The sequence below is a fragment of the Protopterus annectens genome, chromosome 3.part0 (assembly GCF_019279795.1).
Source record: "Protopterus annectens isolate FY-2018-M chromosome 3.part0, PAN1.0, whole genome shotgun sequence".
In the NCBI taxonomy this organism is placed as follows: Eukaryota; Metazoa; Chordata; order Ceratodontiformes; family Protopteridae; genus Protopterus; species Protopterus annectens.
In genome coordinates this window covers 1928689551-1928715717 of record NC_056731.1, presented here as the reverse complement: position 1 = coordinate 1928715717, position 26167 = coordinate 1928689551, and the positions used below count along the sequence as shown (strand labels likewise).

At 45.2% G+C, this 26167-nt stretch overlaps 1 protein-coding gene across 1 annotated transcript in view; it reads right to left on the bottom strand.

Moving 5' to 3' along the window:
* LOC122797191 (unconventional myosin-Id-like) overlaps positions 1 to 26167 on the bottom strand; it is a 2023191-nt gene that overhangs the window by 950840 nt on the left and 1046184 nt on the right. Inside the window, exon 16 of the mRNA XM_044066013.1 lies at positions 1077 to 1284. Within this exon, the coding sequence (XP_043921948.1) occupies positions 1077 to 1284 (208 nt within the window). The remainder of the gene's footprint in view (positions 1 to 1076; positions 1285 to 26167) is intronic.

Genomic DNA, 26167 nt, shown 5'->3' with positions numbered 1-26167 from the left:
ACCCATTTGCATGGTACGTGTGCTGGAAATATCAATATAGCGAATGTCTTTCAGTTAATGCACAGGCACATTGTTAAAAGAAAACTAATATTAAGTGAGGATAGACGATTACTCTGCTACTTCTTGGTCAATTGAGTTAGGCACTTTGGACAGTACAATTCACAGTACATAAGGGAAGATATAGTTTACTGTGTTGTTTTCGGAGTGGGGAGGGTCGTAAGGGCTTTTCTGCTGTAGGTAAATTCAGTTTAGATAGTTTAATTTCACAAATATGTCCTCTACATTTCACTTAGTTTCAAAATAGCTTTGACTACATTGCTACAGTTTGGTGAAGCAAAGTATTTTACCACATTGTACAAATCTGAATGACCTGAGGTTTTTTTTTATTAAGAGTTTGTTCAATCACTATATCCCATTCCTATTTTGGACAATTTCACAGTAAGGCACATATGTTTATGCATTATGTGTAAATTTTTTCAACACCATAAAAAACTGACAGTATCTTATAACATTATCATTAGTAAAAGCAAGTCCTTCCAAGATCAGTCAGCAGGTAAAAGCTAATATCAGTTCTTCCACTCTGACTAAAGTTCTATCATAAAAAATTATTCTGTCCTTTACTAATAATAAACCATGTATGCAGCAACTAGATCTTAAGTGAAGTCAAGGATACTGACTATACAGGTTTAACATATAGGCTCTTAAGTTGACTCTCCAATGTAATTTTTACATTTGCACCTATCTGTCAGGCAGAATAATTTTGCACATTGTATTTCCATAAAAAAGCTCCATAGTATGAAGACAAATACACAGCGACAAGTTGTTATACATGATATTACAATTTACTGAAGCAGAGCACAATAATAGGAAAGAGTACACATATTATGACAGCACAAAATTAATTGCTAGAGATACAAAACAGTTTACAAGCAATTGTTTTCTATATTTTGTTTATGCAGTCCTACCAACAATAATCTTTACTGTCCAAAGACTAGTATAAAATATAAACAAAAATAATCAGTTAGATTAATTGATGATGCTTTTGCCATAGTGTTTATGCACATGCAAACTCTTACCTTCTGTAAAAGGACAATAATATACGGAATCAGTTCTGCTCGATGCTGTTCTAGTGCAAAAAGTGTTTGTGGTGTGCGGATGAAAACCTTTGTCCTCCCATACGCTACATCATCCTGGAAATTGTGCTCATCAATGATTGCTTTGACAGCTTGACCATCCATCTCCATCATGTGGTTTGGCCACGTGAAAGGACAAGTCATTTTGTACCTAGAATGGATGAACAGTGTTGTTATACTGGCTTTTGACTTGTTTTCCACATGTTCTTCACCAAAGACTTGTTAAACTCATCAACATGTCTTTGAGATATCGTTAAAGTGAATCAAAATATTGATGTAAGATATAATGATATCAATTAACAAATTAATTCAAACATTATAAAAGCAGCACTGGATACAATGTATTATAAGTCTTATACATACTTGGCTGTACAATTCACATAACTAAAATGTATTTACTGTGCTACCAGCACATAAATACAAAGTTACAGTTAGAGGTCCATGTACTTGGAGCGGCAAGAGCCACAGTGATTAAAGCTCTGAAACCTTTCACATGACCTATTGTAAAGTGTGCTGGACTTGTCTCAGAGATGACTTTAGGAATTAGATTTCCAAATGCAACAGTTATCTGAAACATGATGCCTGACAGTGAACTTTAAAATATTCATTTAGCTGGCCACTGTTACTATATTGCTTTGATCTTTATGGTAACTATTGTCCCAGATGGGCAATGAGTCTCCAGTGCGTTTTAGTTACCTACCTGCCCCATAATTAGATGTTGTACCATGCACTCACTAGTTACTATGGCTTATGCACACATACTTCATTTCTCGCTTCTCAATCCAGCCATATGTAGGATATCTCAGGTCTATATTAGATCAGCGAATGCTTATACAAGCGAACGCTGATTGAGCGACCTTATTTTAGTGAAAGTTAAAAATATCGAAGCAACAGAAACTCAATTTTTTTCCTAGGGAAAGAATTTGTTTGTCCGTTTCTGTTGCTTCGGTATTTTCAGTACTGTGGTGGAAAGTTACGGGTCGGATTCAGGTAAGTGTGTGATTGTGTGGGCGTGAGGGTTAGGGCAGGTTTAGGTGAGTTAGGGTTAGGGAGCGGGTAGGTGAGTATGCGATAATGACGGACCTTAGGGTTAGGGTTAAGGTAAGTAGATAGTTAGTGGTGTGTGCATAGTTTAGTGTAGGGTTCGGTGTCAGATTTTAGGTGTATGTGTGTGGATTTTTGTTTGTTTGGTGTGCTTGTGTTGTGTGTATGTGTTTTGGATCAGCGACTTTTTTCCCTAGGAAAAAAATTGCTGATCTGACAGTTCGAGATTGCAAGCTTTCGCTTACATAAGGTCGATCAATCAGCGTTCACTTTTTTAAGCATTCGCTGATCTAATATAGACCCGGATATCTCAGCTATTAGCCCCCTGCAATTTTTTAAATTTTTTTCTAGATAGAATTTTGCAAGCAAGCCCCATACTGGCTTTTTCAGCATATTTTTTATATACATTTGGTATTCCTGTAGCAATTGTGGTTAACATTCCCTTTATATTACACAACCATACTCTAAAGTGCTATGATCCTCTAATCTCATTTTCGTTACTGATATTTAAATCAGCCACTGTGGTACAGTGTCAGCTTGCCACTCCCTCTCTTCCTGTTTTTCCAATGCGAGAGGCATTTTGTTTAAATTCTACAGTTACTTTTATTAGAATACATCTATTCTTTAATATGTATGTACAGACATCTCTAATTTGTAAACTTTGTAACAGCAGCCTAGGTGCCCAAACTTTTACAGACATTATCCCTTGCTATAGTCTTCAGCATACTGTGGTATCTCTAATGCCACCCAAGCTTGCATTTTTAACATTATACATCATGCTCAGTTTACATCACTGAAACTGTACACATAAGGAATGGTTTCACCAATTATTTGTTCTACTCTTTACACACAGCAGACATCTGCACTTTATGTGAACTGAATATTTTTCCACTAAGTGACCCCCAGCACTACGTTAAATGGAAATATTCCGCATCTATAACATTGTTTCAACTCTGCTTTACAGCACAGTTATGTTCATTACCTAACATTAATGTTTTTCTTCTGTACTTCACAGAATTACTTGCATATAAAACCTGCTCAATCCCATACTCTAATTTAACAACTACAGTCTTTAAACATTCCTTTATTATAATCTAACTGCAGGCATCTCAGTGCCTCATACCCTAGTTTCCTGATGCATTACATCCTCTATCCTGAAATGCATTCTCTACTCTAGTAATGTCTCTCTCACAGCACTCTGCACACCCCCAATCATCTAATCCTAGTAATGTTGTACAACCACATAATGCCACACACTTTCACTCTACTTCTCATGTTCACTGGGACAACCACATAATGCCACACCCCTTCACCCTACTTCTCATGAACATTGTACATCTCCTACACCAATACCAAGCCACTAACAAATTCCAAGTACTTCAATATTCTAACATAATATTCCTTACTCTGGAGTACAAACTGGCACCCAATGTCTGCACTCACCCACTATTTCACTTTCCCTAAATAACCTTCCCTCAACAATCAAAGCACTGTAAGTCCTACATGTCCTACATTGTACACTCACCTTCAGTCCCACCCATTGTAAACTTTCTCTTTCTTAGTATCTCATCAAATTTATGTCCATGATATTCCTTCTAGGGTCTAACATTGATCATAACGGAGGTCCATTTGCCATCAGGAAAGGCAACCCACTCTTAAGCCAAACGCAATCTCATGTGCCCTAATAAATGTATAAAGCATCAGTAACAGGCTTGACCAAATTAGCTATTTACTCATACTGTTTAGCTAACCAAGAGACTAAGACAACAGTCACAAGAGCAAAGATCGAGACATAAGAGGCAGTCTACCAGCTACTGAAAAGTGACTCATCAAATGGCAGAAAGAAACTCTATCAAGTTATAAGGTAAGGACAGGAAGATAAAGAAGATATTCACCAGACCCCCTTCGTAAAGAATGCCATCAACAAAGGATATTAAAGGCAGACTGAAGGAGTACTTCTAGTAGCTTCTGAATGGAGAACACTTTACAGAAGCTGTTCTGCCCGAGACGCAGCCAACGATAAAATAAGAAGTAAGAATTGCACTAAGGTAAATAAAAAGATAGGAAAAGCAGCAGTCTCAGATGAGGTTGTGCCAGATATGCTCAATATGTCGGGTGAGTTAGGACAGAAATGACTTCACAGGCTACTCATAGCAGTACGGAAAGAAAGGAATATCCCTCATGACTGGAGAATAAGCATTCATGAGCTAGTGCCCAAGAACAGAGGGGACATTCACAAATGCAGGCAGTAGGGAGATATCAAACTACTGTCACACTGTATGAAAGTACCAGAGAGGATAACCGATTAATGAATATGTAGACAAGTAGTAAGTATGGGAGATAAGGAGTTCAATTCAGATCGGGATGCAGTACAGCCAATCCAATGTCTGCAGTGAGACAGATCATTGGGAATAAGCTACAGATGTGGAAATTCTCCAACTGGGCATTTGCTAGACTTGGAAAAAAGGATATGGCAAGGTCCCAAGGAAGATGGATTGGCCAGTCCTACCCACTACTTGTTCATACTGGTGACAGACTACATTAGCAAAACAAGCAGGCAAGGACAGATTGACAAAGCTGCTATATGCAGTTGATGTACCATTACAGGAATACTAGGAACAAGAACATCTGCAAAGGATACAGGAATGGAAAGAAATGTAAAACTGAAGGCATGTGGGATGAAACTGAGTACAGATAAGACAAATGTAATGGCAGCAAATGGAGGAAATCACAAGAAGATGAGAACTGATATAGAAGGGAGATTAGTGGAACAGGTGAACCAACTGAAGTATCTGGGAAGGGTAGTATAGGACAATGGAAGTCTGAATGAGGAAGTCAAAGCTACAGTCAGAGGGGCTGCAGCCAACTGGCACAAACTATCAAGGGTAGTGTGTGACCGAAGAATGCCAAAAAAGCTTAAAACTAAAGTGTACAAAACAGTAGTGCAACCAGAATGTCTGTATGGTAGAGGAAGCTAGAGGTGATGGAGATAAAGTGCCTGAGATGGGTGGTAGGATGTATTCTGTGGGATAAATGAAGAAATGATGACATCAGAGCAGAAGCCAAAGCAGCTTCAATGGCAGAGAAGGTCAAAGAGAAGAGAGTACAGTGATTTAGGCACATATGCAGGAAAGCAGAGGGCAAAATACTGAAGAGAGATAGGAAGGAGGTAAGAAGAAACAAGGGTTCCCAGCAAAACAGATAAACAGATTACATGAGAGAAGACCTGTGACAGTCAGGCATGACCATGGAAGAAGGTAGGAGACTGGCAATAAATCAAGAAAGATGGCGACAGTTGACAAGGCACTCTGACCCTATGTAGAAAATAGAAACAAAGGGAGCTGATGATGATGATGATGATGAACTATATCTGGGGTACAGACCAGGTGGAGAAACTCTTCTCCTCTTTAATCCTCACCTACACATTTGTGCCGTTGCATAAGCCAGTGTTATCTCAGGGCACAGACCAGGGGGAGAAACTCTTCTCCTCACCTACACATTTGTGCATTTGCATAAGCTGGTGTTATCTCATACAGTGAACTCAACCAGTTACTCATTAAAATCCTTCATATTAATAATAAGCTACTTTTTGTGTCTGTAGCATACGTGTCACTACCATCCTCCATCTGTAAGTTTCAGTCTCTCACTCATAACATTATTTAAAGCATCACCAGACATAAAAAGACACTGATCCTGAGTGACTTTAATTTTAACTTACTTGCACCAACTGCTAGTAACCTAACTGAATTTCTTTCACACCTAGATCTCATGCAATTCATTAAAGCTCATACAAATCCTAATCACCTTTAATTATCACTGTTTATATTACCTATAATAACCAGCCAACCCTCAAAAATCTCAAGCATCAATATTCTTCCTCCCACCTTCAATGACCACACCTTCATTACCCTCACATTTCACAGCCTGCTTATCAAATATTCCCCCAGGTTTGTCTCCTTCATACCAAATCTCAAAATAATATCATCAAATTAAAATCACACCTCTAAATTCTAGACTGATCTGTCATTCTCACCTGTCAAGGCCCAGACATTGTTGCTGTAAACATATCATCTTGCAGTCTATTCAATGATCTTCAGACTATTTAAAAACAAAGCTACAGTCTTTCTTAGAAAAGGAGTTAACCAAGTTTTAAAATTATGTGACAAAGTTTGGTTACAAGTGGAAGGTAAACCCCTCCCAAGCCAGTCCTTCTCAATTCACCACTCTTAGGAACCTTGCAAAGTAAGCCATTCAAAGCCATACATTCAAACCAATTACATACAAGCATCTCTTTTTGCAAAACTCTCCAAAACATTTCTGGCAGGAGGTTAATCTTCTGTCTGGTTATAAATATCTTACTCTGTCCTCAGCCTTGGTCTTTATTTAGTGCATTAAATGATACGTTTTGGTATCTGACTTCCTTTAAGAATTCAACAGCCTCCCATCCTCTCCACACATCTCTCATCTCCATATCTTTAAACTCCCTCTCATCCTCTCAATCTACTTCCCTTTTACTTCAAAAAAGTAACCATCAAAGAAATTGTAAATATCCTGGATCAGGTAATTTGGTTCCATGTTTCCTATTACATGGCACAAAATTTATAATCACTTCCTTATTTCATAGTTACAATCTTTGCTTCATATCAAACCTTATGTACAACATTTGAAAAGTTGCACTGGCCAAACCAGTGCCCAAATAGCACAAGAACAGTAAAATGTATCTGTTCCACCAATCAGTTTTATCAGCACTAGGTAACATAATCAACTGTAAACCTACCTACAGTAACATCACCTCCTGTCCCAAAATCAATATGAGTTTTGGACTGGGTAAAGCTTAATGGCTGTTCTTCAGACCTTCACTGATTAAATTCTTCTAAACTTGGTTAAAGAAAACCTCACTGGTGTAGCCTTTTTATCAATTCCATTCTTTCATTCAGACCTTTGACCTTAAAGACCACTACATATTCTTTTCTCTTGTGATTGAAATAGATTCCAACAAACACGCTGTTCTCCTGTTCAAAGACTTTTTATCCATGATAACCTCTAAAGTTAAAACGGGGTCAACACTTTTACAGCGCCTCCATATAAGCAGATGACCCACATCCACATTCATCACCCCTTTTTTGTTTAGTTTCATAAACAAACTTCTTTCTGATATTCAGACTTTCAAACTTTTGACCCCTGCATCACAAAGCAAAAACTCCACTTTAACGCAAAGAAAACAAAATATATTTTGGGGGCAAACACAAAAACATATCAAAAATAATACACTAAAAGAACTATGGAAAGCAACAAAATAGTTTAAGAAGATTTCTGGACTATTATTTAATGAGAATAAAACCAATATGTTACTAATAAAGATGAACAAAAAAGTATTTAATAAAAAATATAAATATCTATCTAGAAATGATACAATCAAATAATTAGGAGTTACAATTACAAATGACATAAATACAACAGAGCAACTAAACTATAAAGAGATTTTGGATAATATCAAAGAACTCATACAAAAATGGAATAAGTTATTTTTTACCATGGAGGAAAGACTATGGGCCGGATTCACGAAGGCTTACACGGAGTCTTAGAGTAGTGCAAGACTCCATGTAGCCTTCGCGATCCAGGAACAGCCCAAAGTCCGTGTAAGAGTCAGTCTAACACGGCTCTTACACGGAGTGGGCGTGGCTAAGCTAATCAGCCCACTTGCAGCCGAATAGCATGCAAATGAGGCTGATTAGCGATCCAGGAAGCCAAGAACAGCCCGTGTAAGAGCCGTGTTAGCTGCAGAAATGTACTCAGTTGACAACTGAGTACGTTTCTGCAAACACGGCAATGGAGCCATGTCAGCTCCAAATAAAGGGTGCATATGTTATAGGCAGCATGCCAATGGCCAAATATGTGGCCATTGGCAATGCAACCCCATGCAAAAATATTAAAAATATTATTTTTTTTTTCGGCAATTGCCGATGTGTAAACCCAGCGCAGCCCCACGCAAACGGGCTGCGCTGCATAAAACATAAAAACGAAGGTTTTAAACCTACAAATGTAGGTTTTATGCAATACATGGAATGTCAATGGAGGGACCAGCATAGGAAAACCAACATGGCCACCGTGTAGTGGTTGCCAAGGGGGGAAGCCAAGTCTAAGAGATGTAACTAAGCATTAGTAGGCAATCTGATGCAAATTAGGGTAAGGATACTGAATTCCACTGTCACATAGCAAATGAGCACAGTCTGAGTAGTGTAAGAGTTACAGAAGGGGGAGGAACAGAGTAGGAGATAGGTGACATCACAGGGGGGAATGGCAGAAAGGGATAAAAGTCATTGGAAGGTAGAGTTACATGACAGATGTCAGAGAGGTATCAAGGAAGGAGGTGTGCCTCCAAGTAAACATGAGAAAGCCAAGAAATGGAAGGTGTACACTGTTGCCTACACCAAAGTTTCTTGCTGGACGTGTATGCGCACGTGTGCGCGCCATGAAGCGCGAGTAAGGCGGTGTGCGCGCGTGTAAGGCAGTGTGTGCGCGTGTAAGGCAGACGAAGCATGTGGGAGCGTGTTGGGAGATGTTTAACACTGTTTGCGCGGGCGTGCACGCGTTTAAACCCGAATAAGCAGATTCTGAACTGTGTAAGTATGTGTGCGTGTAAGCCACTGTGAGCGTGTTTCTGCTGGTTTGAACACGGCTCCACCCTGAGGAAACAGAGAGGAAAAAGGAAGCAACAGATGTACTAGGAAGTTAGCAGGGAATACTGCTGGAGCTAGCAGGTGAAAACAATTAGATGCAGGCAATTACACAGGCAGAATACTAGGCCAGCCAAGCACTTAAAACTCTGCAAACAGCAGTGCAGAATGTTTCTCTCAAGAGACACTGCAAGACAGGAGTTAAGTTATCAGAAGTGAAAACTGAAAAAGCTGAACTCAGAGCAGAAATGTTAGGGGCTGCCATAGCTGTCATAATGAGACATAGGCGACTTGCTGAGGGTGGTGACAATGCAGATGGTGCCAGACAACCCGCAGTGAGGAGACGGAGAAGAGTGTACAGGCCCAGGGTCACCTACCACGGGTTACATGAGCTGGAGATAGTAGAGCGCTATAGAGTGGACAGAGACCTCCTGCAGCAAATAGTGGAGCTGTGCAGGCCACGCCTCACACACAGAACCAACAGAGGGGAACCCATCCCAGTGGAAACCAAGGTATGTGTTGGCCTAAGAATACTAGCAACAGGTACCTTCCAGAGACCAACTGGCGATATGATGGGGATATCACAGGCATCAGCTTCCAGGGTACTGCACCAGTTCCTGGATGCCATGTCAGCACATGTCGGTGATCATGTATACTTCCCCAATGCCCGTGAGGTATTGGCCAGCAACATCGTCTCTTCCAGCAAATAGCGGAATACCCTGAGGTACTGGGTGCCATAGACTGCACGCATACGCATCAAAGCACCAGCAGGAGAGCGGGTAGGGCCTACATAAACCGCAAGGGCTTCCCTCCATCAACTGCCAGGTCGTGTGTGATGCCCAGGGCATAATAATGAATGTGTGTGCTGGCTGTCCTGGGAGCTACCATGATTCCCACATCTGGCATTTGACGCAGCTGTACCAGACATTTGCCAATGGGGACATCCCACACGGACACCTAGTGGGGATGCAGGATATGCACTGGAGCCGTGGCTGATGACACCCATCAGAAACGCACACACACCTGAACAGGAACGCCATAATGAGGCACACGCACAAACACGTAATGTAATAGAGCGTGTGTTTGGGCTGCTCAAGTCACGGTTCCGGTGTCTGGACACATCTGGTGGAGCCTTGCAGTACACACCAACTACATGTACCCAAATTGTCATGGTATGTGCTATGCTACATAATATGATCATGCGAAAACAGCTGCAGCAGGACCAGCATAGGGCTGGGCCAAACAGCCCCCCACCATCGCCAAGGCCACCACAGGCACAGCGTGACTCGGAGGAGGAACAACCTGAGCCTGCCCCAGTAGGCAGAAGGAGGCGTGCCCAGTATGCCCTGGCCTTGGCAAAGAGGCAACGCATAGCACATACATTGGCTCAGTAGGAACCTTGGGAATGATACCCCTCTCCGACTCACCATATAGTAACAGGGATGCCTAATGTGACACAACCTGCTCACAAACATGTACAGGGAAGTGTAATATGTGCATCCGACAGAGGCAGCCCTGCAGCACCACCTGAGGCATGAATGCTATGTGTCAAGTAATGTAACACCAAGTACCATATGCACACCTGAGGACCCGTCTAACATCCTACCCTCAACAAGCAGCATGCCACAACAGGACAACGAGATGATGAAGTGCAACTTTCAAAGTAATGCAGTTAGGCAAAGGGGACCCACTGTGTGCCAGTCTGGGATGACATGCTGAGCATGACATGATGCACCACCTGCCAGGACTGGCGTGCACCTATCAGTGCAGGCCGTATGGATACTGGCAAAGGCTGTTGTCATGCACAGTGTGCCCTGAATAGGAAGGCGCAAAACACAAACCTATCTCCATAGGTACCAGAAGGGATAAGAATCAGATAAGGGATAAGGTCAAACAGCAAGATGCATGCAGACTAAGCCCACCCAGTATGGAGAATGTTGATAACTGTGCTGTAACAGAATACTGAGGCAAGGCTCACAACAGCACCCTAACACTACCAGGTTACACCTCATACTGTGCTGTACATCCTCAACACTTGGAACAAGCTACAAAAGGAGGGTGACCAGCAAGAATTGTCAAGGATAACCACACCCCCATGTTGGTACCACCACAAAAGCAGCATGGACTAGCCATGCTCAAGTAACAGTGGCTAAAACTGCCCCCCAGTGTATAGCCTGCTACAGAGTACTGGCCCAACACCAGGAACTGCATCGGGCCCATGCTGGAATACATGAATATATCAAGTCCTCCAAACCACATTATATTGGGCGACTGCAAATACCCAGACACATAGACTGGGAGCATTATACCAGCTGCAACAGTGTAGGACAAAAGGTCATTGAATCCACAAACCAAAAGGCCCAGGAACAACGTAGCACACCCACAAGAGGGCAAGCATACTGGATGTGATAATCAGCAACATGGGTGCGGGATGTCAAGATGAGAAGTGTATTGCTCACTGGTAACACCAGACCATATAGTAATCACACTGGATATACAAATCCTGACCACAGTCCCTGTCCGGGAAATCACAGTGGAAAACATGTGCTAAGCATTATTTGCACACCTCCAAACTGATGTGGAATCCATGAAAGGTCCGTGCAGGTGCAAAATATGGGCCACGCCTCAGAACCTGTAAGACAGCCATTCCATGAACACTGCCAGGAATGCTTGGATTATGCAGTCCCAAATTAAAACAAGACACAGTGCCTAAATCTGGCATGGTGGACACCAGCCATAACCAAAACATGCAAGAGAATGAGGAAGCTACTACATGATAGAGCAAGCATGAACAATGACGTAATTACTGATCAGTAGTATGGCAATATAATCTGTCCACACATGCAATCCAGTAAGGCCAGGCACAACAAGTGGAATCTGTGAATCCTGAGGCAATGTTACACCTGCCCCAAGTACACAGACAACCACCAACTCCACCCAAGAAATACAAATATATGTGAGAGATGCAACCATCCATCCAAACCGGAGGCAGAGCTCCCCAACTCAGTACACCCAAAACAAGTCAGTAGGAGAAGGTAACCACACACACCACAAACACATACCCACATAGACCTATCACAACTGCAAACCAAACACATAAACACAGAAATACATTCCCGGAGGCAGAAATCACACACACAGCACACCAACAGAGGCCACTAAAGCAGACACCCAATGAAACAGCCTCCAAACATAGCACATGCAACACATAGCACACAAAGCTGGTGTGCCAAACAGTCACAGGCCAGAAGGAGAAACAACATGCCCGATACAGTTGTAATAGGTGACTCCATAGTCAGACACACTGCTGTCCCGCACAGCAGACTGGACAAAGGAAAGGGTACAGTAAGCTGCCTGTAGGCCGCCACAATATGCCACATAACAGAAATATGAAGGTCACTCCAAAGCAAATAGAAATATGATGCAGTCATAGTCCATGCTGGTGTGAATGACCCGAGATGTACTGCCCTAGACTACATGTAAAGAGACACAGATGAGCTATCCGATTATGTAGTCCAGGCTGGTATGACACTCACCGTTTGCAGCAACCTACCCTTACCAAGAATAATGCCACAGTAGAAACATGGAATGATCAGTCATAGCAAGTAGCACACTTACTGGTGTCATTCCAAGGGGATCCAATGTCTGTCTGCTTGGGATGTCATGCTTGACAAGCCATGCAGCTGCCCTTGGGATGGCCTGCACCTGTTACCCTGGGCGTCTGAATAGTGGATAAGGCCTTGGCCACCTCCACACAGCCTTTTGTAGGCAAGGCTGAAAAGACTGACCCACCACCCGAGAAAACATAAGTGGGAAGAAACATAAGGGAAATGCTGACCAATGCCAGATGTGTACACCCCAATATGCATGCTCCCGAGGCCATCCCCAGAATAGAGAACATCGATGTCTGTGCAGTGACAGAAACCTGCTGCAAGGCTCCTGACAGCACACCAGCACTACCAGGTTATACCATGTACCATGTGTCATGGCCCCAAAACCTGGAACACTACATAAAAGGAGGTGAGTAACCATAGGCAGCACAGACACCCATACGTCCAGGTAACTGACAATGCACAAGGCAGTGGAGTTCACCCACGTGCAACTAACTGTAGGCAAGACTGCTGTGCAGTCTGTAGCATGCTACAGACCGCACTCTCACACACAATAACCCCCCCCCAACCGTCCTGAAGACACTGGACAGTATGAATGTCCCACCAAATACCAAACAAGGTACCACGAAATACCACATAGGTGGTAAACCATTATGTATGGAAGGAGTAACCAGGGACCAAGGGACACAAGTGAACAGTAACCTGTTATGTGACACCCACATTGCCAATGTGGCTAGGAAGACTGTCTACATGTGACACTGTATCAGGAAAGGAGTCACATCTATGGCAACAGAGGTCACTGTGCCCCTATACTTTATCCCAATCACACCCATAATCCAGTACAATGCCTCATATGGGATCTACCTTACCTGACACCTGCAGCAGTTAGAAAGACCGCAAAGGTACCTCACCAAGAGGATAAAGTGTCACACATATATGTCATATGCTGCCTGGCTGTAGACACCCCAGCTGACTCCAGTCACAGACTGCCCACACAGAGGCATTGCATGCCTGTTGTAGGAGGCCATGCCCAACACAGGAGTAATGGACATGCTCCACCCCAGACAACACATATCCATTGGAGCTGCGAGAGTGAGAGATGTCAACCTCAACAAATAATGAAATAGGATGTGCCGGTGGGACAGATACATAATCCAGAGGCTCCACACACCCTGGACCAGAATCCCACCCCATGTTAGGCAGAGCCCCTCACTGACACTGTTCAACAGGAATCTTGCCAAGTGGATGGATGATTGTAGAGTTACAGTGGGGGTCTTCACTGTGTCATGTCCAGACAGAGGCACAGCTAAGCAAATAATACATGGCCATAATATCCACATAGCAAGGGGTCTCAAAAGCCACACACACTCTGGCTAGCCTAACAAATGCCCAGGGTGGATAGCCTAGTATGAACCTATGAACCTATGTAGATACAAATTGTACAGGACACGAAGGATAATCCCAAGGCTTACACAACTGATGGTAGGAGCCATGTTGTGAATTCACAGATATGCCCTGAATCACACAAATACCACAAACACACACACATATTGCCAACATACATCCCGACAGGTGCAGTGCAAACCCCCCCCACCCCCACGAATGCAGAATATCTATCCCAGCAGACTGCTGGCCCCCTGACATAGCAGATGCTGAGGTAACAGACAACATCTCCAAAGCAAAACACACAGCAGCAATGGTATGAGATGGTGACCTGGGCTTAGTGCAACATGGAGTCTAAGATGAATGGAATGCCAAACCACACTACTGCTCAATGTCAGCCGTACCACAGAATATGTACCCAAAGAGCAGTGTACAACAACAGTGGTCCTTCTCAACAAAGGTGTTGCCTGAATGGATACTGAACAGTACTACCCCAGAATCCTGAGAAGCCCAGATTGCACAGCTATGGAAAGGAGCAGCATGTACCACAGACATATGGATGTTGGGGACCTACTGACACCGGACCCAACCCAGTGTGGCCTCCTCAAGTGCAGATCCTGCCCCTAACCATGTTGGACTCAATTGAAACAGTCATTAAGGTCATTGATGAGGGCAATGTGCTCCACACAGTGTATCTGGACCTTGCAAAGGCTTCTATACAATACCCTACATGTTCAGTATAGATAGGCTCACCAGCGTAAATATAAACCCACATGTCAGTAGAGGGGTTGCAAACCAGACCAAGGACAGAACAGACATGGTCAGACATGCTTCAGCCATGTCAGACTACAAACCAGATATAACTGGCATCCCACAAGGCTTGGACCTGGTATCTCCCTCGTCTGGTATATATGTCCCATAGGTACAGGCAAACATGGAAGGACTGTGTCCTAACATGTTTGCAGAGGACTACAAACCGCTCACCACATATGATCCACCAGCTGACACATGCATCCCACAAAAGGGCCACATAGAAACAGACAACTGGTGCCATAGCTATGTCAGCAAGCTAAGTGCAGAAACGTGTATAGTCAACCCCGTGGATATACAGTAAGTGCCCACCAATCACCACATAGGTGTTAACCCATTATGTAGTTAACATGTAATGAGAGACCTGGGGACACAGGGTGATAGATATCCTGCATTGGACAAACATGTGCTGTAGTGTTTACAGAAACATACCATATACCCACCTAATCATGAAGGCTGTCAGATCTACATAAGGGAGGTCATTGTGGCTCTGCAGTCCTCCTGCATCAGTGGTACAATCGACTACAATAGCCCCTGTGGGATGTACCTCAGCAGACACCTCCATCAACTGTAAAGTCCCCAACAGTACCTCATCAGGAGTATCAATCAGCCTACACAGATGCCATGTGTTGCCTGTGTTGCTGGCATCAATAAAAATGCTGCACATAGTACAATCTGAATGGCAGTGAGCTATGCACATGACAGACCTGAACCCCAGCACTGACTTACATAGGACAAGCTGTACTGTGTGATCCATAACACAGAAGCCACTCCCACCCATGAGTGAACCCTCAGCACAGGCTACCCATAGAGTCACTTATCAATCTTCCTCAATAGGAATCCTGATGGGTGGACGGGAGATGGTATGTTTATCCTGGGTATCACTGTCATGTCACAGGTAGACAGAGGCACAGTATACTAACCATGACATATGTCATGGCAAACTCCCTTACAATGTGTGTTGAAGGACAAACACACTCTCCAACTTGCATTAGCCATGGACTAGGGCACATCGCTAGTGTTTGCAATTGTACACCTATGTTGTGGAATACACTAACAATGTTGGACAAGCCTGGTGTAAGTAGTTCATATCTGAACAGAATGCAACATGGTCAGATGTACACAACTGGCCCCAACCAGGCTGTTGTGCCCACTATCGAAATGTAAAGCAGTGATAGCAGTAAAGCCCAGGTTACTGTCCACCACAGTCAAAGTACTGCCAGTACACTATACAGTACTACAGTGTTAGGTCAGTGTGAAAGGATGTTGACAACTGTATGCAAAGTATCCCATGCAAACACTGCAGGCACAGTATAATCCTGTTGTGTTCACACACAAAGCAGTTGTACAGTAACTACACAACATGACACACAACCCACAACCATGAGCGGGTGATAGTTTGTGGAGTTCACACACATCCACAAATGTGGTGGGCTGCAGAGTCCAACATATGGAATGCTCACACTGGGCATGCTCACACACTTTGACAACATGCCATGGGAAGGCTGAACTGGGCATGCTCACACACTTAGTCCAAATCTTGGTTTAGCAGTGGGACACACATATCTGGTATTGTTATGTGTTATGCCAGGAACCAACCACATTACAGCAGTCTGCCCAGTGCACACAGTTAAATGACTACAGAGACATACGTGATATAGTGGATCCCTCCCATATGCAAACAGTTTCCACAGATGCAGAGGTTGTTCATACCAACAGGGAATGCTATGGCAATAAAGATATGCAAACAGTCTATCAGCAACAAATAATGTGCATTTGACAATTAAACATAATGGTGTAGAGGTCAACACTAGGCTGTTTGCCCTAGGGAATGACAGCTTAGCCATAGTGTGCTTGGTGTTTGCCTCCCCACAGGATGCACATTCCCCTTTCCAAACACAGATGATGTCAGCACCCTATAAGTACAACAGGAGAAATGAAACTTCCCAGTAATCCGAATAGCGCGCTCTGCTAATGCGTCCGTCTCAAGTGTCATTACATAGTTAGGTAGGGGTTCAAATCCTGCAAGTGCTCAGTGTGTGTGTGTGTGTGTGTGAGGTTGGTGTCTGTGTGAGGGAAATGTCCCTTTTGGCAAATAGGAAAAGACACTACAGGATGCACATTCCCTTTCTAAACACAGATGATGTCAGCACCCTATAAGTAGAGCAGGAGAAAGGAAACCTCCCAGTAATGCGAATAGCGCTCTGCTAATGCGTCCGTCTCAAGTGTCATAACATAGTTAGGTAGGGGTTTGAATCCTGTGAATGGCAAGTGTGTGTGTTTGTCTGAGGGGTTAGTGTGTGAGGGAAATGTCCCTTTTGGCAACTAGGTGAACAGACTACAGGATGCCCATCCCCTTTTCTAAACACCGATGATGTCAGCACCCTATAAGTAGAGCAGGAGAAAGAAAACCTCCCAGTAATGCGAATAGCGCGCTCTGCTAATGCGTCCGTCTCAAGTGTCATAACATAGCTAGGTAGGGGTTTGATTCCTGTGAATGGCAAGTGTGTGTGTTTGTCTGAGGGGGGTTAGTGTATGAGGAAAATGTCTCATTTGGAAACTAGGTGAACAGACTACAGGATGCCCATCCCCTTTTCTAAACACCGATGATGTCAGCACCCTATAAGTAGAGCAGGAGAAAGGAAACCTCCCAGTAATGCGAATAGCGCGCTCTGCTAATGCGTCCGTCTCAAGTGTCATAACATAGCTAGGTAGGGGTTTGAATCCTGTGAATGGCAAGTGTGTGTGTTTGTCTGAGGGGGTTAGTGTGTGAGGGAAATGTCCCTTTTGGAAACTAGGTGAACAGACTACAGGATGCCCATCCCCTTTTCTAAACACCGATGATGTCAGCACCCTATAAGTAGAGCAGGAGAAAGGAAACCTCCCAGTAATGCGAATAGCGCTCTGCTAATGCGTCCGTCTCAAGTGTCATAACATAGCTAGGTAGGGGTTTGAATCCTGTGAATGGCAAGTGTGTGTGTTTGTCTGAGGGGGTTAGTGTGTGAGGAAATGTCCCTTTTGGAAACTAGGTGAACAGACTACAGGATGCCCATCCCCTTTTCTAAACACCGATGATGTCAGCACCCTATAAGTAGAGCAGGAGAAAGGAAACCTCCCAGTAATGCGAATAGCGCGCTCTGCTAATGCGTCCGTCTCAAGTGTCATAACATAGCTAGGTAGGGGTTTGAATCCTGTGAATGGCAAGTGTGTGTGTGTGTGTGTGTGTGTGTGTGTGTGGAAATGTCCCTTTTGGAAACTAGGTGAACAGACTACAGGATGCCCATCCCTTTCTAAACACCGATGATGTCAGCACCCTATAAGTAGAGCAGGAGAAAGGAAACCTCCCAGTAATGCGAATAGCGCTCTGCTAATGCGTCCGTCTCAAGTGTCATAACATAGCTAGGTAGGGGTTTGATTCCTGTGAATGGCAAGTGTGTGTGTTTGTCTGAGGGGGGTTAGTGTGTGAGGGAAATGTCCCTTTTGGAAACTAGGTGAACAGACTACAGGATGCCCATCCCCTTTTCTAAACACCGATGATGTCAGCACCCTATAAGTACAGCAGGAGAAAGGAAACCTCCCAGTAATGCGAATAGCGCTCTGCTAATGCGTCCGTCTCAAGTGTCATAACATAGCTAGGTAGGGGTTTGAATCCTGTGAATGGCAAGTGTGTGTGTTTGTCTGAGAGGGGTTAGTGAAGTGTCCCTTTTGGCAAATAGGATAAGACACTACAGGATGCCCATTCCCTTTTCTAAACACTGATGATGTCAGCACTCTATAAGTATAGCAGGGGAAGAGAAAACCCCCAGTAATGCAAATAGCGTGCTCTGCTAATGCGCCCGTCTCACGTGTCATAACAGTCAGATAGGGGTTTGAATCCTGCAATTGGCAAGTGTGTGTTTTTGGCTGAGGGGGGTTAGTGTGTGTGAGGACAATGTCCCTTTTGGCAACTAGGTGAACAGACTACAGGATGCACATTCCCCTTCTACACACTGTTCAGCAGACGGCCATGGCTCTGGCACAAGTTGTCTGTTGCTATGATGCCCCTTTGGAAGATGCTTGTGTCAGCTGGGGAGTCGATTATGGTGTCCAGTTTGCAGTCATCTGCATATTTGGACAGCCACAGTTCATCCGTGTTGGCCTGTACCTCCAATAAATATGTACCAAACAAGAGGGTCCCAGGACTGAGCCTTCTGGGACACAACCTGTAACTGTTATGGGGTCTGGCATGGCTCCAGCAATGCTAACCATGTGGGTTCTGTTCTTGAGCCACTGTGCAATCCATCTAGTGACATAGGGGCTTATATTTAAGCTGGTGAGCTTCCTAGAATGCCCAAGTGGGGTATTGTTGCGAAGGCGTTTGCAAGGTCCAGGTAGGCTGTGTGAACCACCTTCCCCTCGGCAATGGCCTTGGTGACTGTAGTAAAGAAATCAACCGGGTTACACCCGGTAGTGCTGGTGTGCTCTCAGTAGCCCTGAACCAGGCATCTGTTACTGCACAGATATCGATGTTTCCCATGCCAAGGAGTGTTTTGGGTGCATGCATCTGGGGTTTAGACATCTGGCGTTGGGTAGCATTGCTCTTAGTGTCTTATCCCTTGTGATACCTATGAAGGTGGGTTTGTCATGTGAGCCCTGCCTAACATAGGCACTATGGGGGTAGCAAGAGGCTTTGCCAATATCTGATAGGCCAGGGGTGACAGGTGCAGGCTGTCCCTAGCAAAGCAGGTAGTTCAACAGGAGATGGATGTGTGAAGGTGTAGTGCCTGTGACTACTTAGCAGTAGCATATATGACTGCTCACGTGGACACATGCCAGGCAGGTCATATGCACTGTGTCACAGGCAATGTACATGTGAACAGGTCAAACAGTGGCAACCTGTCAAGTGGGACATGGCCATACATATAGTAGGCTATGCAGATGGCACTAGGAGTCCACAGAAGCTCTATAACTATGCATTGCAGGTGTGATCGGTATTCCAGGGTAATTGCAAGCAAACATGCATGCAAACAAAGGTACAGTGAACAGGGCTCCATGTAGTCCATTGTACAACAAACAAGCTGTACCAGTTCCATAAGGTAACACTGCAAATATGCAGGCGCTATGCACATGTACATGGAAATACACTGGTCAGATGGCTAGGGTCCAGTCTCAGTGCACACAAGTGTACGGAACATGCATGTACTGTCAGGATGTACAATAACTGGATAGAAACCCATGTGCCCATACCTGCAGTAATACACATGTCAAATAACAGACACCGATCCTTCTCTCAGTGGTGCCATACTTAGTAGGATGTATGCTCCCTGGCCTGCCACCACAGTATCCCTGACATATATGGGGACTCTCCCTCCTGTGACAGTTCGTTATGTGTGTTGGTGCTGTCTAGCATGGTATGAGATGTGTGCATGCAGTGCTAGTGTGCTCCTGTGTGTCCTGTACCAGTTGTGTAGTTCTGCACACATATCAACATCCTCACACATCTGCATTGCAGAGTCTAGTGTGGGCAACATGCCACTTGCAATTTACATGTCCATCATTGTGTATTACTACATTCATTACCCATTCCCTGTGCTACCTATGTATGTAGCCTGCTGTTGACATCATTACCACCAGTATGCCAACATGTGCAGATGATACACTATGGTACTTACCATGGGTGTGGACAACAGGACATGACAATCACACAAATACTGCATCAGGCATGCTGTGATATACCCACAATTAATTCAGCACACAGTACTGTTAACAACATGATACTATTACTACACATCTATGTGGTCACCCTGTGCATCAGCAACATGTTAACCTGTACCTGCACAGTTGTTACAGAATGCAGGAGGTGGCACAGTTTCATCATATGCACAGGGTGTGAACTTGGTATGCCTGGGTCAGCCACCCATACCACCAATTGACATGTATGTGTATGTGTGTTGGTGAGGGACAGCAGTAGAAGGTGGGGCAGTGTTGATGCAGTGTGTGCGTGTATGCGGTAGCCCTAGGTGTTGTTATTTTGCATGTGTGTATGGATGCACACAGTTCCACCTCATGGCTGCCATATACTGGTGTTTGTGGACAGCCACAGACTGTACCTGCCAGGTCATACAGATCAGTGTCTCTGGCCACGGACACGGTACCTGTGCCTTGCAGGGGTGCTACGGACCGTATCCGGTACCAACCCAGACTGGGTACTGTCATCAGAAGCAGGTGTTCGTTGACTGGACACAGAGCCCTGTCGGGCCTGGCCAGAGCCACGTGCACGTGGTCTCCTGGGGCGGTCTGATGACAGCACAGACCCAGCATTGCTGGGGCTGCTGCTGGCACTACGGGGGCGGCCGCGGCCCTGTTGTCGTCCACGCCGACTGCCAGCTGCTGCTGTTGCTGGCATACGGCCACGTCGACGACGCAACCGCCCACCATCACCCTGGCTCATGGACATGTAGTTGTGGAGCCGGTGTAATATGTCCCCACAACGTCTGTCTACGACGTCGGTGAAATCACGGATGGCGGCCGCAATGTCACGCATACCGTCGGTCATGGCTGTGCGACATGCTGCCAGCTCCCTCAGACCCTGTCTGGTGTACCGTTCCATACGTGACTGTGCCTGCATGACAGTCCGAAACATAGCTGAGGTTGTAAGACCTCTGTGGGCACGTCTGCCAGGGGCAGTACGCCCATGGATGCTCCCACGAGAACCCCTGGACATCTGTCTGTGTGGTACCATCTCTGGGCCATGCCCATGGCTGCTGTGTGGGGAAGCATGTGCCGCAGATACCACATTACCCTGGTCAATGCCCACTGTATGCTGTCCATCACCTAGGGACAGTGGTGACAAGGGGTGTATTGGCAGGATAACTGTGCGCATGGATGGGGTCGACAGCTGTGTACTGTCAATTGGCTGACCAATGGCGGACCCTGGCATACCGTCCTGTGCCATTACACCAATGTCATCAGTAGCAGTACCCACGGCACCTGACTCAGGTTCCCTGCTAGATAACACCAGAGCAGCAACAGAACCTGTGGGAAGGAAACAGGAAACACAGTTTACAATGTCTACACACTACCAGCGATGCACACATGCACAGGTGCACACATGCACACATGCACACATGCACACATGCACAGGTGCACACATGCACACATGCACAGGTGCACACATGCACACATGCACACATGCACACATGCACAGGTGCACACATGCACAGGTGCACACATGCACACATGCACACATGCACACATGCACAGGTGCACACATGCACAGGTGCACACATGCACACATGCACACATGCACAGGTGCACACATGCACACATGCACAGGTGCACACATGCACACATGCACACATGCACACATGCACACATGCACAGGTGCACACATGCACAGGTGCACACATGCACACATGCACACATGCACACATGCACAGGTGCACACATGCACACATGCACAGGTGCACACATGCACACATGCACACATGCACAGGTGCACACATGCACACATGCACACATGCACAGGTGCACACATGCACACATGCACACATGCACACAGTTTCACACAATTGTACAGTACTCAGTATGCGTGATATTGACACACAGACACAGACACACCTACATGCATACAAGGGGCACCACTAAGTGTGCCAAAAGGTACTATTACTATCAACAACTTTACAGGTAATGTAAATAGACACTCACCAGCATGGATAGGCTGCAATGCAGTGATACCGTAGGGTCCTGCAGACATGAGGAAACTAATGTTAGTGGGCACAACTGTGCCAATGTTACTGAGTATGATACAGGTCAGGAGTACGACAGTCGCCTTTCAAAGGTCTGCAGCTAATATTGCGGATATCACGCTTGCACATTATATACTATGGTGGCAGCTACGAACAAAGGACACACCACACACATGCATTAACTACCAGTGTACACAACAGTCAACTACACATATGACATATTACCTGCACGTTCACTGTCCTGCTGCTGTGCGGCTCCAGCCTCCATCATGACGCATGTCTGCTGCTGTTGTTGTTGCAGGTGGACTGGAGCCACTACACTCAGGAGCAGTCCCTCCAGTCTGGTGAGTGGGGATGTGTAGCCACCCACCACCTGTGGCGACCTGTTGCCTGTGGATATCTGACGCACGCTGACGGACATGTCTAATCAAATCACTGCAGTGATGTCGTACCTGCTCATATGTCCTATTATGCATGCCTATATCATTTACCCGACGGACAAGGTCCTGCCACAGTGCAGCCCTCACCTGCTGATTCTGGCTGGTGCGGGAAAAGAGTGTTGCATAGTCCGCACCAGGCTCTGGTGTATCTCCTCATCCTCAGCCACGGAGTAGGTTGGATGTCTTGGGTGGGCCATGTACCTGGGAAAACAATAACATGGTATCAGCAATCTATGTTGGCAGACCTTGGCACACATACTACACATGCTACTTGACTGTCATGATACCACATATCCCACATATGTAGCATCTGTCTGTCTATTGGTGGATACACATGTAGATGGCCAGGTATCAGTGCTCGGCCAGCAACTGTTGTACAGTACCTGCCAGGCTACGTACGACATACTACTGAACACCAGCAGTCAGAACACCAATTCAGGTGAGGTGCACCTCCTCACTCTGGGGGTTTGTGTCTAGGTACTGTATGGCGTACATCGGCGACTACTGTGGGCTGACCACACCCTGCTTGCCCTGGATATACATATCCCACCTCCACCACCAGCACAGATGGCTACAGTGCACAACATTACAGATACAGGCGTTACACTTTGTAACAGTGATATGGTATCCTTACAGCCCACTGGGCCACTGTCAGAGACAACCCACAATGCTGACCCCTACACAATTGCTTTCTACAGACATCTCCAAGACCGCATGGCTCATGCATTCCCATATATGGCCAGGACACTGTCCACAAAGGGACAGCATCCTGTCCGGCGAACCCCAGCCATATACTGATTGTATTACAGTTGATGTAAGCTACTGCAAGACAGAGCATCAGTCTCTGAAGGGAGGGTATGTCTGAGCAGCACTGGTAAGGATCTATTTCCCATCACACTGACTACATGGGCAATGTTGAGTGGGACGTCAAGCGTGATACTGCAGATGACCAGGAGGCCTACCTGACCTATGTTAGCGACCTGGTCAGGAGCCATCCTCTATGCCCATGGGTAGTACACTACACATATTTCACCGACACCACAGCTAGGCGACATGGTGGCGGACAGGGTCAGTGCAGGTGTCACCCGCCCTCCCCTGTATTAAGGCATGGTTATCCCTGCTGACCCTAACCTCAAGGTCATCACAGATGTCCAGGTGAGAGACACCCGCAGGTCAGCAGAATACACGACATGGACGGGACCTGCTGGTATCCCCAGTTGCATGCTACATAACCTCTGACAGGCGCTAAACACACATATAGAGGTGCTATGTTACACTACCTTGACTACAGGGTATGTACCTGTACACTGGCGCACAGCACCAGTGGTTCCACTCCATGCAGGAGGCACCTCACCATACCAATACAATACAACACAATACATGACATTGTAATACAATACTATACAATATGCTAATGCCCCGTGTCTACAGCAGCGTACTGTTCTGCTAACCTGACCATTGTGACACATGTGGTGTGATGGTACCTGCTGCCGTCACACAGTTACACAGGGTGACACATATGGCATATTACCTATCTGAGTAACATGCAGCAGGGGTATGTGTGACATGTACACATGGGGAGTCTCGCATCTTAACACTGTGTGGTTTGTTGCAGGGTGTGTCCTGTCTGTGAGTTTGAACCCGTACCTACACATGTGCACACTATTGCAGTGGCACAGGCGACACACAGCAGACAGGTAGGTTGTGGATGGTGGGCGGTGCTACAATGCCTGTTGGACATCTGTCATGGGTGTGACCTCCATATGTGCATCTGGGGGTGGTAACCTGTACGTGGGCAGCATATGTGTACTCTGTGGTGTTGACAGTCACTGTGCAATGGTACTGTGTTTGGGTGCATTGTCACCGTGTTGTACATGTCACTGTGTCCTTCTCCATATCTGTTGCTGTCGTGTGAGGTCCATACCATGGCATCCATTACGTGCTGTGGGGGGTACACCGACCTACATGTCCATGCCTGACTGACCATGTGTGCGGACACATACCATGTGCAGCTATTCCAGGGATAGTGTGCCACTGTGACTATCATTGGGGCCACTATTGTACACATGTCTGACCCTGACCACCCCTGACACATGCAGTGGTGGGCGGACACTCATTATATGGTGGTTACCTGTGTAGGTGATCTGGACTGTGGTATGATACTCCGGATGTGACACTGGTGTTCACTCCGTGCCTTTGTCACCAGGCACCTGTTGCAATACATCTGTACACATGTGCCTCACTCCAGCTCTGTATACATCTCTCTCACTCTCTCTCTATACATATATATATGTATTAAGATATGTCTATATGTCTATTTATATATATATGTACATATGTCTGTATACATTTGCACATATATATATATTGATGTACATATTCTGCTGTAGATGTGGGGGGGGCGCAGAGGGGGTGTGGGCGACAGGGGGGGGCAGGCTGTGTTGCAGGTCATCATATACAATCATACCTGTAGGTGGTCAGATCAGTCTGTCTATGTATATGTATCTACATATATCTATCTCTGCATGTGTGCATTACATAGATATGTCGCTACAATATTCTATCAGCATCTGTCTATGTAGTCCTACATCTCTCTCTCTCTATGTATGTATACATATATGCATATCATATGTATATATATACATATAAGATATATACACATACATATGTTGACATAACTACATAGCCATATGTTGGACAGGTATGTCAGCATATATGTCTACCTTACTGTATACACACACTAACATACTGCTAAACATACATAGCTGTGTAATCTAATTAGTACATGGCAGTACAACCTACGATCAACCGACATATATATGTGCACATAGATGCTCACACATACAACTGTATGTACAGCCTTCACTGATAGGTGCTGTATATCCCCTGCCCATTACACATCTTCATATACATATGGATACAGCCCAATAACACATATGGAGGGTTCACAGTATGTACACCTTGATAGTATTACTTTACAGTACCTGTGTTTGTCACAGCTGCGTCTGCTACTGTCTGCCTCTCTGTCCTGCTGCTCCACTTCACAGTTGCAGCTTCCAGGTAGCTGTTGCTGGGGATTCCTGTCTGTCTGCTTAGTTGCAGTCTAGTTCTGGGTGTGGTTCTCCCTCTCTCTCTCTCTCACTCTCTCTGTCTCTCTGTCTCTCTTTCTCTCTCCGGGTGCAATGTAATTATTGCATGCGTGGACATGGAATACAGCATACTTTTGTAGGTATCTGCATATGCCCATGTGATGGCCTCTGCACCAATTGTTAGCCAGCATTTGCTAATTGCATGCAGCCTGTTGTGTACTGATTGCAGTTCTCACTGTGATTTCAGAACTGT